Genomic DNA, 14,311 nt, shown 5'->3' with positions numbered 1-14,311 from the left:
TTGCTCTTGTGAATAGGCTGCTTGATTGAGTATGAAAAACCTCACTTGATGGAGAGCTAGCTCCCGGGGCCAGCCAACGGTGAATTCTTATTTTTTAAAGGATTGCAGGAATGTTGGAGATATGTAGACGGAACCCTGAGGGTGTGATTCTCTGCTGCTCCCAGACTCTCCCTCCCCCCACACTCAGGCATCACTCTCGCTTCACCAGTCGCACACGATGAATGTATTGACACGATTCTCTTTCTCTTACAGGGTCCCATCGGACGGGCGGGTCTTCCTGGGGCAGATGGATTACCTGGCCCTCCAGGTACCATGTTAATGTTACCGGTAAGTTTTCCCCTCTCTCCTCCTGTGTAGCCCCCAGCCGTTCCTTACTGAATGTTGGATATCCTGTCGTGTGGAACTATAAAAATAAGCTGGAATGATCGAATCAGACAGCACAGAAGGAGGCCATTCGGCCCATTGTGCCTGTGCCGGCTCTTTGAAAGAGCTCTCCAATTAGTCCCACTCCCTGCTCTTTCCCCACAGCCTTGCAAATCTTTCCTTTCCGATCAAGTATTTCTCCAATTCCCTTTTGAAAGTTACTTGTGAGCTACAGGTACCTCTCCTTCCTGCTGCACAGTGACTTTTCAAACACTTCATCAACACACAGAGTTTTTTAATCAGGTTTACGCCATGTTATTTTTAAACTTGCTATCACAGGAGCAGGAGGAGGCCATTTAGCCCCTCGAGCCTGTTCCACCATTCGCAGGAGCAGGAGGAGGCCATTCAGCCCCTCGAGCCTATTCCACCATTTATCGAAATAAGAGGTGGCCATTCAGCCCCTCGAGCCTGTTCCACCATTTGCAGGAACAGGAGGAGGCCATTCAGCCCCTCGAGCCTGTTCCACCATTTGCAGGAACAGGAGGAGGCCATTCAGCCCCTTGAGGCAGTTTAAATTTTTTTTATTCCTTTATGGGATGTGGGTGTCGCTGGCAAGGCCGGCATTTATTGCCCATCCCCAGTTGCCCTGAGAAGGTGGGGGTGAGCTGCCATTTCAGAGGGCAGTTAAGAGTCAACACATTGCTGTGGGTTTGATGTCATATATCGGCCAGACCGGGTAAGGATGGCAGATTTCCTTCCCTGAAGGACATTAGTGAACCCGATGGGTTTTTACGACAATCCAGGAGTTTCATTGTCACCATTACTGACACTAGCTTTTTATTCCAGATTTATTTAATGAATTGAATTTAAATTCCCCGGCTGCCGTGGTGGGATTTGAACTGTGGATTACTAGTCCTGTAATATTACCACAATGCTACCTCTGTGCACATTATCGATATCAAAACATCTTGATCTGTGTAGTGTGCAGACTGAAGGCGGAGGAGGAATGTGATCTCACTGTGCATCTTACAGTCACACAATCCAACAGCTCATCTGTTTCATATTATGGGCCTTTAGCAAAACTGCAAACTATGTGAGCACCAGGAAAGCCCAGGCCATGCACGTTACAAAGATAACACCAGACTTTCGGCAGATTGTTCCTTTAATCGTCCTCCATGAGGGAACATTTCACCTCCCATCAGGCAAAGTTATAACATTTTGCAGGATGTGTTGTCGGTAATTGTCAATGGGCCTCTGGAATTTAACTTGTTGAACTGGTAGTTATACCTAAACAGGTCTAAACTACTTCCGACACAAATCTTTGAAGGTGGATAAAGCTGTTTAAAAAAAAAAGCATACGGGATCCTTGGCTTCATAAACAGAGGCATAGAGGACATGGGAGGCCATTCAGCCCCTCGAGCCTGTTCCACCATTTGCAGGAACAGGAGGAGGCCATTCAGCCCCTCGAGCCTGTTCCACCTTTCATAGGAACAGGAGGAGGCCATTCAGCCCCTCGAGCCTGTTCCACCATTCATAGGAACAGGAGGAGGCCATTCAGCCCCTCGAGCCTGTTCCACCGTTCGCAGGAACAGGAGGAGGCCATTCAGCCCCTCGAGCCTGTTCCACCATTCGCAGGAACAGGAGGAGGCCATTCAGCCCCTCGAGCCTGTTCCACCATTCAATAAGATCATGGCTGATCTGTATCTTAACCCCATTTACCCGCCTTTGCTCCACATCCCTTAATGCCCTTACCCAACAAAAATCCATCAATCTCAGTTCTGAAATTTCCAATTGACCCCCAGCCTCAGCAGCTCTCTGGGGGAGAGAGTTCCAGATTCCCACCGCCCTTTGTGTGAAGAAGTGCTTCCTGACATCACCCCTGAACGGCCTGGCTCTAATTTTAAGGTTCTGCCCCCTTGTTCTGGACTCCCCCCACCAGAGGAAATAGTTTCTCTCTATCGACCCGATCAACTCCTTTAATCATCTTAAACACTTCAATTAGATCACCCTTTGACTCGGGGGAATACAAGCCTAGTCTGTGCAGCCTGGCCTCGTAATATATATTTTTAAAAATTTATTTATGGGATGTGGACGTCGCTGGCAAGACCGGCATTTATTGCCCATCCCTAATTGCCCTCGAGAAGGTGGTGGCGAGCCGCCGCCTTGAACCGCTGCAGTCCGTGTGGTGAAGGTGCTCCCACAGTGCTGGTAGGGAGGGAGTTCCAGGATTTTGACCCAGCGACGATGAAGGATCGGTGATATACTTCCAAGTCAGAATGGTGTGCGACTTGGAGGGGAACTTGGAGGTGGTGATGTTCCCATGCACCTGCTGCTCTTTTATTTAACCGTTTTAGCCCCGGTATCATTCTGGTGAATCTGCGCTGCCCCCCCCCTCCAAGGCCAATATACCACTACTTACCGAGCTGGCTGAGTCCTGAAGGACATAGCTGCCAGTCTGGGCCTGCGACAGGACCACTCCACCAAGACCACTCGGCCCCCGACCTCATTACAGCCTCGGTCCAAACATGGACAAAGGAGCTGAATTCCAGAGGTGAGGTGAGAGTGACTGCCCGTGACATCAAGGCAACATTTGACCGAGTGTGGCATCAAGGAGCCCTAGTAAAACTGACGTCAATGGGAATCGGGGGGAAAACTCTCCACTGACTGGAGTCATACCCAGCACAAAGGAAGATGGTTGTGGTGGTTGAAGGTCAATCATCACAGCCCCAGGACATCGCTGCAGGAATTCCTCAGGGCAGTGTCCTAAGCCCAACCATCTTCAGCTGCTTCATCAATGACCCTCCCTCCAACATAAGGTCAGAAACAGGGATGTTTGCTGATAACTGCACAGTGTTCAGTTCCATTCGCAACTCCACAGATAATGAAGCAGTCCATGCCCGCTTGCAACAAGCCCTGGACGACGTTCAGGCTTGGGCTGATAAGTGGCAGGTAACATTTGCACCACAGAAGTGCCAGGCAATGACTATCTCCAACAAGCGAGAGTCTAACCACCGCCCCATGACATTCAACGGCATTCCCATCACCGAATCCCCCACTATCATCATCCTGGAGGTCACCATTGACCAGAAACTTAACTGGACCAGCCACATAAATACTGTGGCAACAAGAGCAGGTCAGAGGCTGGGTATTCTGTGGCGAGTGTCTCACCTCCTGTATCCCCAAAGCCTTTCCACCATCTACAAGGCACAAGTCAGGAGTGTGATGGAATACTCTCCACTTGCCTGGATGAGTGCAGCTCCAACAACAGTCAAGAAGCTCGACATCATCCAGGACAAAGCAACCTGCTTGATTGGCACCCCATCCACCACCTTAAACATTCACTCCCTCCACCACCGGCGTACCGTGGCTGCAGTGTGTACCATCTACAAGATGCACTGCAGCAACTCACCAAGGCTTCTTCGGCAGCACCTCCCAAACCCGCGACCTCTTCCAGCTAGAAGGACAAGGGCAGCAGGCGCATGGGAACACCACCACCTCCAAGTTCCCCTCCAAGTCACACACCATCCTGACTTGGAAATATATCGGCCGTTCGTTCATCGTCGCTGGGTCAAAATCCTGGAACTCCCTCTCTAACGGCACTGTGGGAGCACCTTCACCACACGGACTGCAGCGGTTCAAGAAAGCGGCTCACCACCACCTTCTCAAGGGCAATTATGATGGGCAATAAATGCCGGCTTTGCCAGCGACGCCCACATCCCATAAACGAATTTTAAAAAGGTGTGATGCCCAGAACTGAGCGCAGTGTCCAGATGGGGTCTGACCAGAGCTTTATATGAACTGTAACATCACTTCCTCCCCTTTATATTCCGGCCCTCCAGAGAAAGGCCAACATTCCATTCGCCCTTGCAATGTTTTATACCCGTCCACTAGTGTTCAGTGATTTCTGTAAATCTCTTTGCTCCGCCACAGTTCCTCGCTTCTCAGCATTTAAGAAATAAAGAACAATATTATGAAAGTTAAGCTAAAACTTTATAAAACTCTGATTAGGTCCCAGCTGGAGTATTGTGTTCGATTCTGGGCTCCGCACTTTGGGAAGAATGTCAAGGCTGACTACTTGTTGCATGAAGTATATTCTCATCTCCCTCTGGTTCTTTTGCCAATTCCCTTCACTCTGTGTCCTCTGGTTACCGACCCTCCTGCATTGGGAACAGTTTCTCCTTATTTACTCGATGAAAACCCTTCATGATTTTGAACACCTCTATTAAATCTCCCCTTAACCTTCTCTGCTCTAAGGAGAACAATCCCAGCTTCTCCAGTCTCTCCACATAACTGAAGTCCCTCATCCCCGGCACCATTCTAGTAAATCTCCTCTGCACCCTTCATAGGAAGGTGCGTGCAATCGGAAAGCGGGACAGCACGGCATTCTTTCAGAACTGGGCGTATCCCCATGGAGCTCAGACACGCAGCATAGAAGGAGACCATTCAGCCCCCACTGCTTTAAGCCCATGTGTGTATAATCCTGCTGGCAGCCGTCACTCTTTGACGCTCCGCACATTCACTAGTGTTTTGCTGAACCTCCTATTGATCCTATGACACAGGTGTAATTTTATCCCAACACTGGAATATTAGAAGTCCAGAAAGTCAAATCAGCACTGCCGCTGTTGGATTCCAAATGAAAAGACTGCAGTAAAACTCCCAGGGCTGATCATTTATATATTGATTCATCACAAATTCCATTCAATCATGAAGGGCTTTGATCGAGTAAATAGGGAGAAACTGTTTCCAGTGGCAGGAGGGTCGGTAACCAGAGGACACAGAGTGAAGGGAATTGGCAAAAGAACCAGAGGGGAGATGAGAATGTTTTTACAGTGAGTTGTTGTGATCTGGAATGCGCTGCCTGAAAGGGCGGTGGAAGCAGATTCAATAGGAAATTGGAGAAATACTTGAAGAGGAAAGGTTTGCAGGGCTGTGGGGAAAGAGCAGGGAGTGGGACTAATTGGAGAGCTCTTTCAAAGAGCCGGCACAGGCACGATGGGCCGAATGGCCTCCTCCTGTGCTGTGAGATTCTCTGATTGTTGGAGTCACTTGCTGCTGATCTTATGACCAGCCTTTCTTCGATTGACCGTGACGAGCTCCTCGAGAATCAGGGAGGGTTTGTGTTGAGTGCAGACAGCTTAAAGTGTTGGAGGCGGCCCAAACCAGGGTCACAACAGGTTAGAAGTCACGTGACATAACAGTTTGGAATCGCAGCGATTGGCAGAGTGGTTTGTGTGGACTGAATTACAGAACATTGTGATTGACTCATGGACCTCAAGTAGAAATGAAAGGAGATTATTAATAATGCTCGTCAATCATTAGAAGAAATATTGAAGATTTAGAGGATGGCTGGTCGGATCCCAGCTCTATTGTTGGTGTCTGGCTTCAGAGATGCAGAGATCCTGAGGACTGAATGCATTGATTCTGCGCCCCCAGCAGGGGGCAGCCCTGATTCTCCTGCGCTCCCTTTGAACATAGACTCTGGCTGGATGTGTGGAATCGGTGAATTGACCCTAAAATGCATTCCAATGATAGGAACAGGAGGAGGCCATTCAGCCCCTCGAGCCTGTTCCGCCATTCAATGAGATCGAGGCTGATCTGCGACCTAACTCCATAAACTCGCCTTTGCTCCATATCCCTCGATACCCTTACCCAACACAAATCTATCGAGCTCAGTCTTGAAAGCTCCAATTGACCCCCAGCACCCACAGTGTTTGGGGCGGGTGGCGGGGGCGGGTTGCGGGGGAGAGTTCCAGATTTCCACAATCCTTATTTGGAAAAAAGTGATTCCTGATTTTAGTCCTGAACAGCCGAGCTCCAATCTTAAGGATATTCCCCCTTGTTCTGTGTCCCCCACCAAAGGAAATAGTTTCTCTCTATCCTGTGACTAAGTTGTTTTTCTGTCCCTTGTTTTAACGTGTTAAACCATTTATTTTAAGTGTGCAATGGGCGATGGGTAATGTGCAATAGTTAATGGATAATGGCTGATGGGCGATGGTCATTGGCCGATGGGCGATGGTCATTGGCCGATGGGCGATGATTAGTGCCTCCCCAATAGATCATGTTTGTCCACAGCAAATTCTCGGCTTGTGTTTCTAATTGTGGTTAAATCAGACACTGGTATTTTGTTTAACATGTTTTTTTTGCTTTTGATGTTGGCAGTTCCGATATGGATCAAGTGGTGAGAAGGGTCCTGTGATATCAGCTCAGGAAGCACAGGCTCAGGCCATCCTACAGCAGGCCAGGGTAAGGAAATCTTCCTTTGTCACTCCCTCACCCCCACCTTCGATGCCCTAGTCCCCATTAAAACCATGACTGTCTCTCGCCCTGTTCATTCCTCCTGGTACAGCCTCTTTTTCTGCCTCCTTAAGTCCAAGGGACGCAGACTTGAATATTTACGGCAGATAACTGGTTTAGCCATTCATCGCCAGATCTGGCTGGACCACATAAAGCACGATCAGCTCCTGCTCTCCTCGGCCCAAACCCTTCACTGTTCCAGGATCATCCTGGAATGTAACGATAATCCCCGGCTTCTCTTCACCACAAATCATCTTCTTAAACCCCCCCTCCCCCGGCTCCTCCACCCTCCCCTCCAACAACAAGTATGAGGAGCTCGTGGACTTCTTTGTTACTAAGATTGAGACCATTCATTTAGCTAAGGTCAGTTTGGGAGTGAGGGGTCAGTTTGGGAGCGAGCGGTCAGTTTGGGAGCGAGCGTTCAGTTTGGGAGGGAGGGGTCAGTTTGGGAGGGAGGGGTCAGTTTGGGAGGGAGGGGTCAGTTTGGGAGGGAGGGGTCAGTTGGGGAGCGAGCGTTCAGTTTGGGAGGGAGGGGTCAGTTTGGGAGGGAGGGGGTCAGGTGGGGAGCGAGGGGGTCAGGTGGTGAGCGAGGGGGTCAGGTGGGGAGCGAGGGGGTCAGGTGGGGAGCGAGGGGGTCAGGTGGGGAGCGAGGGGGTCAGGTGGGGAGCGAGGGGGTCAGGTGGGGAGCGAGGGGGTCAGGTGGGGAGCGAGGGGGTCAGGGAGGGGTCAGATTGGGAGCGAGGGGTCAGCTTTGGGAGTGAGCGGTCAGTTTGCGGTCAGTTTGGGAGTGAGGTCCGTTTGGTAGTGAGGGGTCAGATTGGGAGTCAGTTTGGGAGCGAGGGGTCAGTTTGGGAGCGAGGGGTCAGCTTGGGAGCGAGGGGTCAGTTTGCGAGTGAGGTCAGTTTGAGAGTGACGGGTCAGTCTGGGGTCAGTTTGGGAGTGAGGGGTCAGTTTGGGAGTGAGCGGTGAGTTTGGGAGTGAGGGGTCAGTTTGGGAGTGAGGGGTCAGTTTGGGAGTGAGGGGTCAGTTTGGGAGTGAGGGGTCAGTTTGGGAGTGAGCGGTCAGTTTGGTCAGTACTGTCCCACCGACAATGCAGCCCTCCCTCAGTACTGCCCCTTCGACAGTGCAGCGCTCCCTCAGTACTGCCCCTCCGACAGTGCAGCACTCCCTCAGTAATGCCCCCCTGAAAATACAGCACTCCCTCAGTACTGCCCCTCCGACAGTGCAGTGCTCCCTCAGTACTGCCCCTCCGACAGTGCAGTGCTCCCTCAGTACTGACCTTTCGACAGTGCAGCGCTCCCTCAGTACTGCCCCTCAGACAGTGCAGCGCTCCCTCAGTACTGCCCCTCCGACAGTGCAGCGCTCCCTCAGTACTGAACTTCCGACAGTGCAGTGCTCCCTCAGTACTGCCCCTCCGACAGTGCAGTGCTCCCTCAGTACTGAACTTCCGACAGTGCAGCGCGCCCTGTACTGCCCCTCCGACAGTGCAGTGCTCCCTCAGTACTGCCCCTCTGACAGTGCAGCGCTCCCTCAGTACTGACCCTCCTACAGTGCAGCGCTCCCTCAGTACTGCCCCTCCGACAGTGCAGTGCTCCCTCAGTACTGCCCCTCCGACAGTACAGTGCTCCCTCAGTACTGACCCTCCTACAGTGCAGCGCTCCCTCAGTACTGACCCTCCTACAGTGCAGCGCTCCCTCAGTACTGAACCCGAAGTTTCAGCCTGGATTATGGGCCCTTGTCTCTGGAGTGGAACTTGAATCCCTTTACCTTCTCTGCACTAAGGAGAACAATTCCAGCTTCTCCAGTCTCTCCACATAACTGAATTCCCTCATCCTGAAGAATTATACAGAATGTACAACACAGGAACAGGCCATTCGGCCCCACTGCTCCGTGCCGCTGTTTCTGCTCCACACCAGCCTCCTCCCACCCGTCTTCACCTCACCCCATCAGCATATCCTTCTATTCCCTTCTCCCTCATGTGTTTATCCAGCTTTCCCTTAAATGTATCTACGCTATTCACCTCAACCACTCCCTGTTGCAGTAAGTTCCACATTCTCACCACTCTGTGTAGAAACTTTGTTGTACTTAATTTCTAAATCATAGATTCACAGAATCTCAGCACAGAAGGAGGCCATTCGGCCCATCGTGCCTGTGCCGGCTCTTTGAACGAGCTCTCCAATTACTCCCATTCCCCTGCTCTTTCCCCAGAGTCCTGCAAATATCTCCCCTTCGCGTCTTTCTCCAATTCCATTTGAAAGTTCCTATTGAATCTGCTTCCACCGCCCTTTCAGGCAGCGCATTCCAGATCACAACAATTCGTTATCTCCCCTCTGGTTCTTTGGCCAGATATTAAAATCTGTGTCCTCTGGTTACCAAGTCTCCTGCCTTTAATATGACCCTTGCGTTTAAATTCTGTGCAAGGCAGCAAAGCTTCCTTGGATTTGCATTGAGATAAATTCTGACTGTTTTGTTCTCTCTAGATTGCGATGCGAGGTCCCTCTGGCCCAATGGGTCTGACTGGAAGATCGGGTCCTGTGGTAAGTTATTGACTAGATTGGATTTTGCCCTTTCCCACTTTCCAAGTGTTCTTCCTATGTTTAAATCTCACTCCTGCTGCACCAGGGACTGGATGCTGTTAACTAATTGGGACGAGTTTACGGTCGGGAATGTGGGGCATTGACAGGGCTAAATAAAATGGGAGGTGGAGTGGGGACGGGACTGGGAAGAGATGTGCGGCTGGAAGAGTTTGCAGAGGTAAGGAAGGAAACCACAGAGTTTCATCAATAGGTGGTTAAAGTAAGAACTCCCATTTATAAAGGGCTTTTCACAACCTCCGCAAGTCCCAAAGCGCTTCAATTAGCTGCTTTTGACGTGAATTCAATGTTGTACTGTAGGAAAAGCAACAGCCAAAATTGCGCAGAGTAAGATCCCACATCCAGCAATGTGATAATGACCAGATCATCTGTTTGGTGATGTTTGTTGAGGGGTAAATATTGGTCAGTATACCAGGGAGAATTCCCCTGCTTTAAAATAATGCCATGCCATCTTTCACATCTACCTCAGAGGGCAGACGGGGCCTCGGTTTAAAGTCTCATCCGAAAGATGGCACCTCCAACAATGCGACACTCCCTCAGTACTGTCCCTTCGACAGTGCAGCGCTCCCTCAGTACTGCCCCTCCGACAGTGCGGCGCTCCCTCCGTACTGCCCCTCCGACAGTGCAGCGCTCCCTCAGTACTGCCCCTCCAACAGTGCAGCGCTCCCTCAATACTGACCCTCCGACAGTGCAGCGCTCCCTCAATACTGACCCTCCGACTGTGCAGCGCTCCCTCAATACTGCCGCTCCGACTGTGCAGCGCTCCCTCCGTACTGCCCCTCCGACAGTGCAGCGCTCCCTCCGTATTGCCCCTCCAACAATGCGACACTCCCTCAGTACTGTCCCTCCGACAGTGCCGCTCCCTCAGCACTGCCCCTCCAACAGTGTAGCGCTCCCTCAGTACTGACCCTCTGACAGTGCAGCGCTCCCTCAGTACTGCCCCTCCAACAGTGTAGCGCTCCCTCAGTACTGCCCCTCCGACTGTGCAGCGCTCCCTCCGTACTGCCCCTCCGACAGTGCAGCGCTCCCTCCGTATTGCCCCTCCAACAATGCGACACTCCCTCAGTACTGTCCCTCCGACAGTGCCGCTCCCTCAGCACTGCCCCTCCAACAGTGTAGCGCTCCCTCAGTACTGCCCCTCCAACAGTGTAGCGCTCCCTCAGTACTGCCCCTCCGACAGTGTAGCGCTCCCTCAGTACTGCCCCTCCAACAGTGTAGCGCTCCCTCAGTACTGCCCCTCTAACAGTGCAGCGCTCCCTCAGTACTGCCCCTCCAACAGTGTAGCGCTCCCTCAGTACCGCCCCTCCGACAGTGTAGCGCTCCCTCCGTACTGCCCCTCCGACAGTGCAGCGCTCCCTCCGTATTGCCCCTCCAACAATGCGACACTCCCTCAGTACTGTCCCTCCGACAGTGCCGCTCCCTCAGCACTGCCCCTCCAACAGTGTAGCGCTCCCTCAGTACTGACCCTCTGACAGTGCAGCGCTCCCTCAGTACTGCCCCTCCAACAGTGTAACGCTTCCTCAGTACTGCCCCTCCGACTGTGCAGCGCTCCCTCAGTACTGCCCCTCCGATAGTGTAACGCTCCCTCAGTACTGCCCCTCCAACAGTGTAGCGCTCCCTCAGTACTGCCCCTCCAACAGTGTAGCGCTCCCTCAGTACTGCCCCTCCGACAGTGTAGCGCTCCCTCAGTACTGCCCCTCCAACAGTGCGGCACTCCCTCAGTACTGCCCCTCCAACAGTGTAGCGCTCCCTCAGTACTGCCCCTCCGACAGTGCAGCGCTCCCTCAGTACTGCCCCTCTAACAGTGCGGCACTCCCTCAGTACTGCCCCTCCAACAGTGCAGCACTCCCTCAGTACTGCCCCTCCGACAGTGCGGCGCTCCCTCAGTACTGCCCCTCTAACAGTGCAGCACTCCCTCAGTACTGCCCCTCCAACAGTGTAGCACTCCCTCAGTACTGCCCCTCCAACAGTGCAGCGCTCCCTCAGTACTGCCCCTCCGACAGTGCAGCGCTCCCTCAGTACTGCCCCTCTAACAGTGCGGCACTCCCTCAGTACTGCCCCTCCGACAGTGTAGCGCTCCCTCAGTACCGCCCCTCCGACAGTGTAGCGCTCCCTCAGTACCGCCCCTCCGACAGTGTAGCGCTCCCTCAGTACCGCCCCTCCGACAGTGTAGCGCTCCCTCAGTACCGCCCCTCCGACAGTGCAGCGCTCCCTCAGTACTGCCCCTCCGACAGTGTAGCGCTCCCTCAGTACTGCCCCTCCGACAGTGTAGCGCTCCCTCAGTACCGCCCCTCCAACAGTGTAGCGCTCCCTCCGTACTGCCCCTCCGACAGTGTAGCGCTCCCTCAGTACTGCCCCTCCGACAGTGCTGTGCTCCCTCAGTACCGCCCCTCCAACAGTGTAGCGCTCCCTCAGTACTGCCCCTCCGACAGTGTAGCGCTCCCTCAGTACTGCCCCTCCGACAGTGTAGCGCTCCCTCAGTACTGCCCCTCCGACAGTGTAGCGCTCCCTCAGTACTGCCCCTCTGACAGTGTAGCGCTCCCTCAGTACTGCCCCTCCGACAGTGTAGCGCTCCCTCAGTACTGCCCCTCCGACAGTGTAGCGCTCCCTCAGTACTGCCCCTCTAACAGTGTAGCGCTCCCTCAGTACTGCCCCTCCGACAGTGTAGCGCTCCCTCAGTACCGCCCCTCTGACAGTGTAGCGCTCCCTCAGTACTGCCCCTCCGACAATGTAGCGCTCCCTCAGTACTGCCCCTCTGACAGTGTAGCGCTCCCTCAGTACTGCCCCTCTGACAGTGTAGCGCTCCCTCAGTACTGCCCCTCCGACAGTGCCGCTCCCTCAGTACTGCCCCTCCGACAGTGTAGCGCTCCCTCAGTACTGCCCCTCCGACAGTGCAGCGCTCCCTCAGTACTGCCCCTCCGACAGTGTAGCGCTCCCTCAGTACTGCCCCTCCGACAGTGTAGCGCCCCCTCAGTACTGCCCCTCCGACAGTGTAGCGCCCCCTCAGTACTGCCCCTCCAACAGTGCAGCGCTCCCTCAGTACTGCCCCTCCGACAGTGTAGTGCTCCCTCAGTACTGCCCCTCCGACAGTGTAGCGCTCCCTCAGTACTGCCCCTCCGACAGTGTAGCGCTCCCTCAGTACTGCCCCTCCGACAGTGTAGCGCTCCCTCAGTACTGCCCCTCCGACAGTGCAGCGCTCCCTCAGTACTGCCCGTCCGACAGTGCAGCGCTCCCTCAGTACTGCCCCTCCGACAGTGTAGCGCTCCCTCAGTACTGCCCCTCCGACAGTGCAGCGCTCCCTCAGTACTGCCCCTCCGACAGTGTAGCGCTCCCTCAGTACTGCCCCTCCGACAGTGTAGCGCTCCCTCAGTACCGCCCCTCCGACAGTGTAGCGCTCCCTCAGTACTGCCCCTCCGACAGTGTAGCGCTCCCTCAGTACTGCCCCTCCGACAGTGTTGCGCTCCCTCAGTACCGCCCCTCCGACAGTGCAGCACTCCCTCAGTACTGCCCCTCCGACAGTGCAGCGCTCCCTCAGTACCGCCCCTCCGACAGTGCAGCACTCCCTCAGTACTGCCCCTCCGACAGTGTAGCACTCCCTCAGTATTGCCCCTCCGACTGTGCAGCACTCCCTCAGTACTGCCTTGGAGTGTTATCCTGGATTACGAGCTCAAGTCTCTGGAGTGTGACTCGAACCCACGACTTTCTGACTCAGAGGCGAGAGTGCTGCCCACTGAATTGGGTTTGGGGAAAATCAAAGGTATTTTCTTAAAATGTGGAATTTCTCTCATCTGTTCCCCAGAGGATTCAAACAGCCAGACTCACTTGCATCGCTGATGTATAAAGTCGGTCAAGTCTCCCTTTTAAAGTCTACCTGTCGATGTTGGCCAGGCAGTGGGGATGATCTCTAGATTACAGTAATTGCCAATTGTGGCCAAGGTTATTTTAAGCCATCGTATGTTTCAGACTCGACTCTGACTCTCCAAACAGTAGCCTCCCTCCTCGAGTCTAAGTGAGTTTTATTTTAACCAGACTGGACTCCTTGACTCGGGACAATTCCTTTCCAGCTGCTCCTGATATTTAGTCTAGTTCCTGTCCATAGCCAAGGATGGGAAAAGGTCGAAAGGCGCCGAGTGTTTGTTATGTCCTCCTGAGGGCTTTTGATTGCAGATTGCAATCTAAATATATTCTAGACATTGCTGACTCCACAATATCCTGCAAGTTAGCAGGAAAGGCTTGGAAATAATGGAAACACATGGATCAAATCAATCAGTCCTACAACAAGTAGCCGAACTCCTCATCCCATTGCAATCAGAGACACAATCCACCACAAAACCATTCACCACCATTGAAAGGAACCTTGCCTTCAACCCAAGGAAAGCTAAAGCGTTTGGGCTGATCTGAGTGTTGATTTACAGAGATCACAAATAAACTCACCGTCAAACCACTCAATCCTCATCCAATCATCATCAATCCACTCAATCCTCATCCAATCACCATCAATCCACTCAATCCTCGTCCAATCACCGTCAAACCACTCAATCCTTGTCCAATCACCGTCAATCCACTCAATCCTTGTCCAATCACCGTCAATCCACTCAATCCTTGTCCAATCACCGTCAATCCACTCAATCCTCGTCCAATCACCGTCAATCCACTCAATCCTCGTCCAATCATCATCAAACCAGGAATTCCCCGTCCAATCACCGTCAATCCACTCAATCCTCGTCCAATCATCATCAAACCAGGAATTCCCCGTCCAATCACCGTCAATCCACTCAATCCTCGTCGAATCACCATCAATCCAATCAATCCTCGTCGAATCACCATCAAGCCACTCAATCCTCGTCCAATCATCATCAATCCACACAATCCTCGCCCAATCACTGTCAAACCACTCAATCCTCGTCCAATCACCATCGATCCACTCAATCCTCGTCCAATCACCATCGATCCACTCAATCCTCGTCCAATCATCATCAATCCACTCAATCCTTGTCCAGTCAGTCAAACCACTCAATCCTTGTCCAGACAGTCAAACCACTCAATCCTCGTCCAATCAT

At 52.9% G+C, this 14,311-nt stretch overlaps 1 protein-coding gene across 1 annotated transcript in view; it reads left to right on the top strand.

Moving 5' to 3' along the window:
- Positions 1 to 14,311, top strand: part of LOC147122437 (collagen alpha-1(XI) chain-like) — a 745,903-nt gene that overhangs the window by 185,166 nt on the left and 546,426 nt on the right. The window contains exons 12-14 of the mRNA XM_085983595.1: positions 253 to 327; positions 6,523 to 6,606; positions 9,138 to 9,194. Coding sequence (XP_085839721.1) covers positions 253 to 327; positions 6,523 to 6,606; positions 9,138 to 9,194 — 216 coding nt within the window. The remainder of the gene's footprint in view (positions 1 to 252; positions 328 to 6,522; positions 6,607 to 9,137; positions 9,195 to 14,311) is intronic.

The sequence above is a fragment of the Somniosus microcephalus genome, chromosome 3 (assembly GCF_052327205.1).
Source record: "Somniosus microcephalus isolate GS21.2 chromosome 3, FLI_Smic_1.0, whole genome shotgun sequence".
Lineage (NCBI taxonomy): Eukaryota > Metazoa > Chordata > Chondrichthyes > Squaliformes > Somniosidae > Somniosus > Somniosus microcephalus.
Note: the sequence above shows the minus strand (reverse complement) of the source record. Positions and strands in the feature narration are given on the sequence as shown.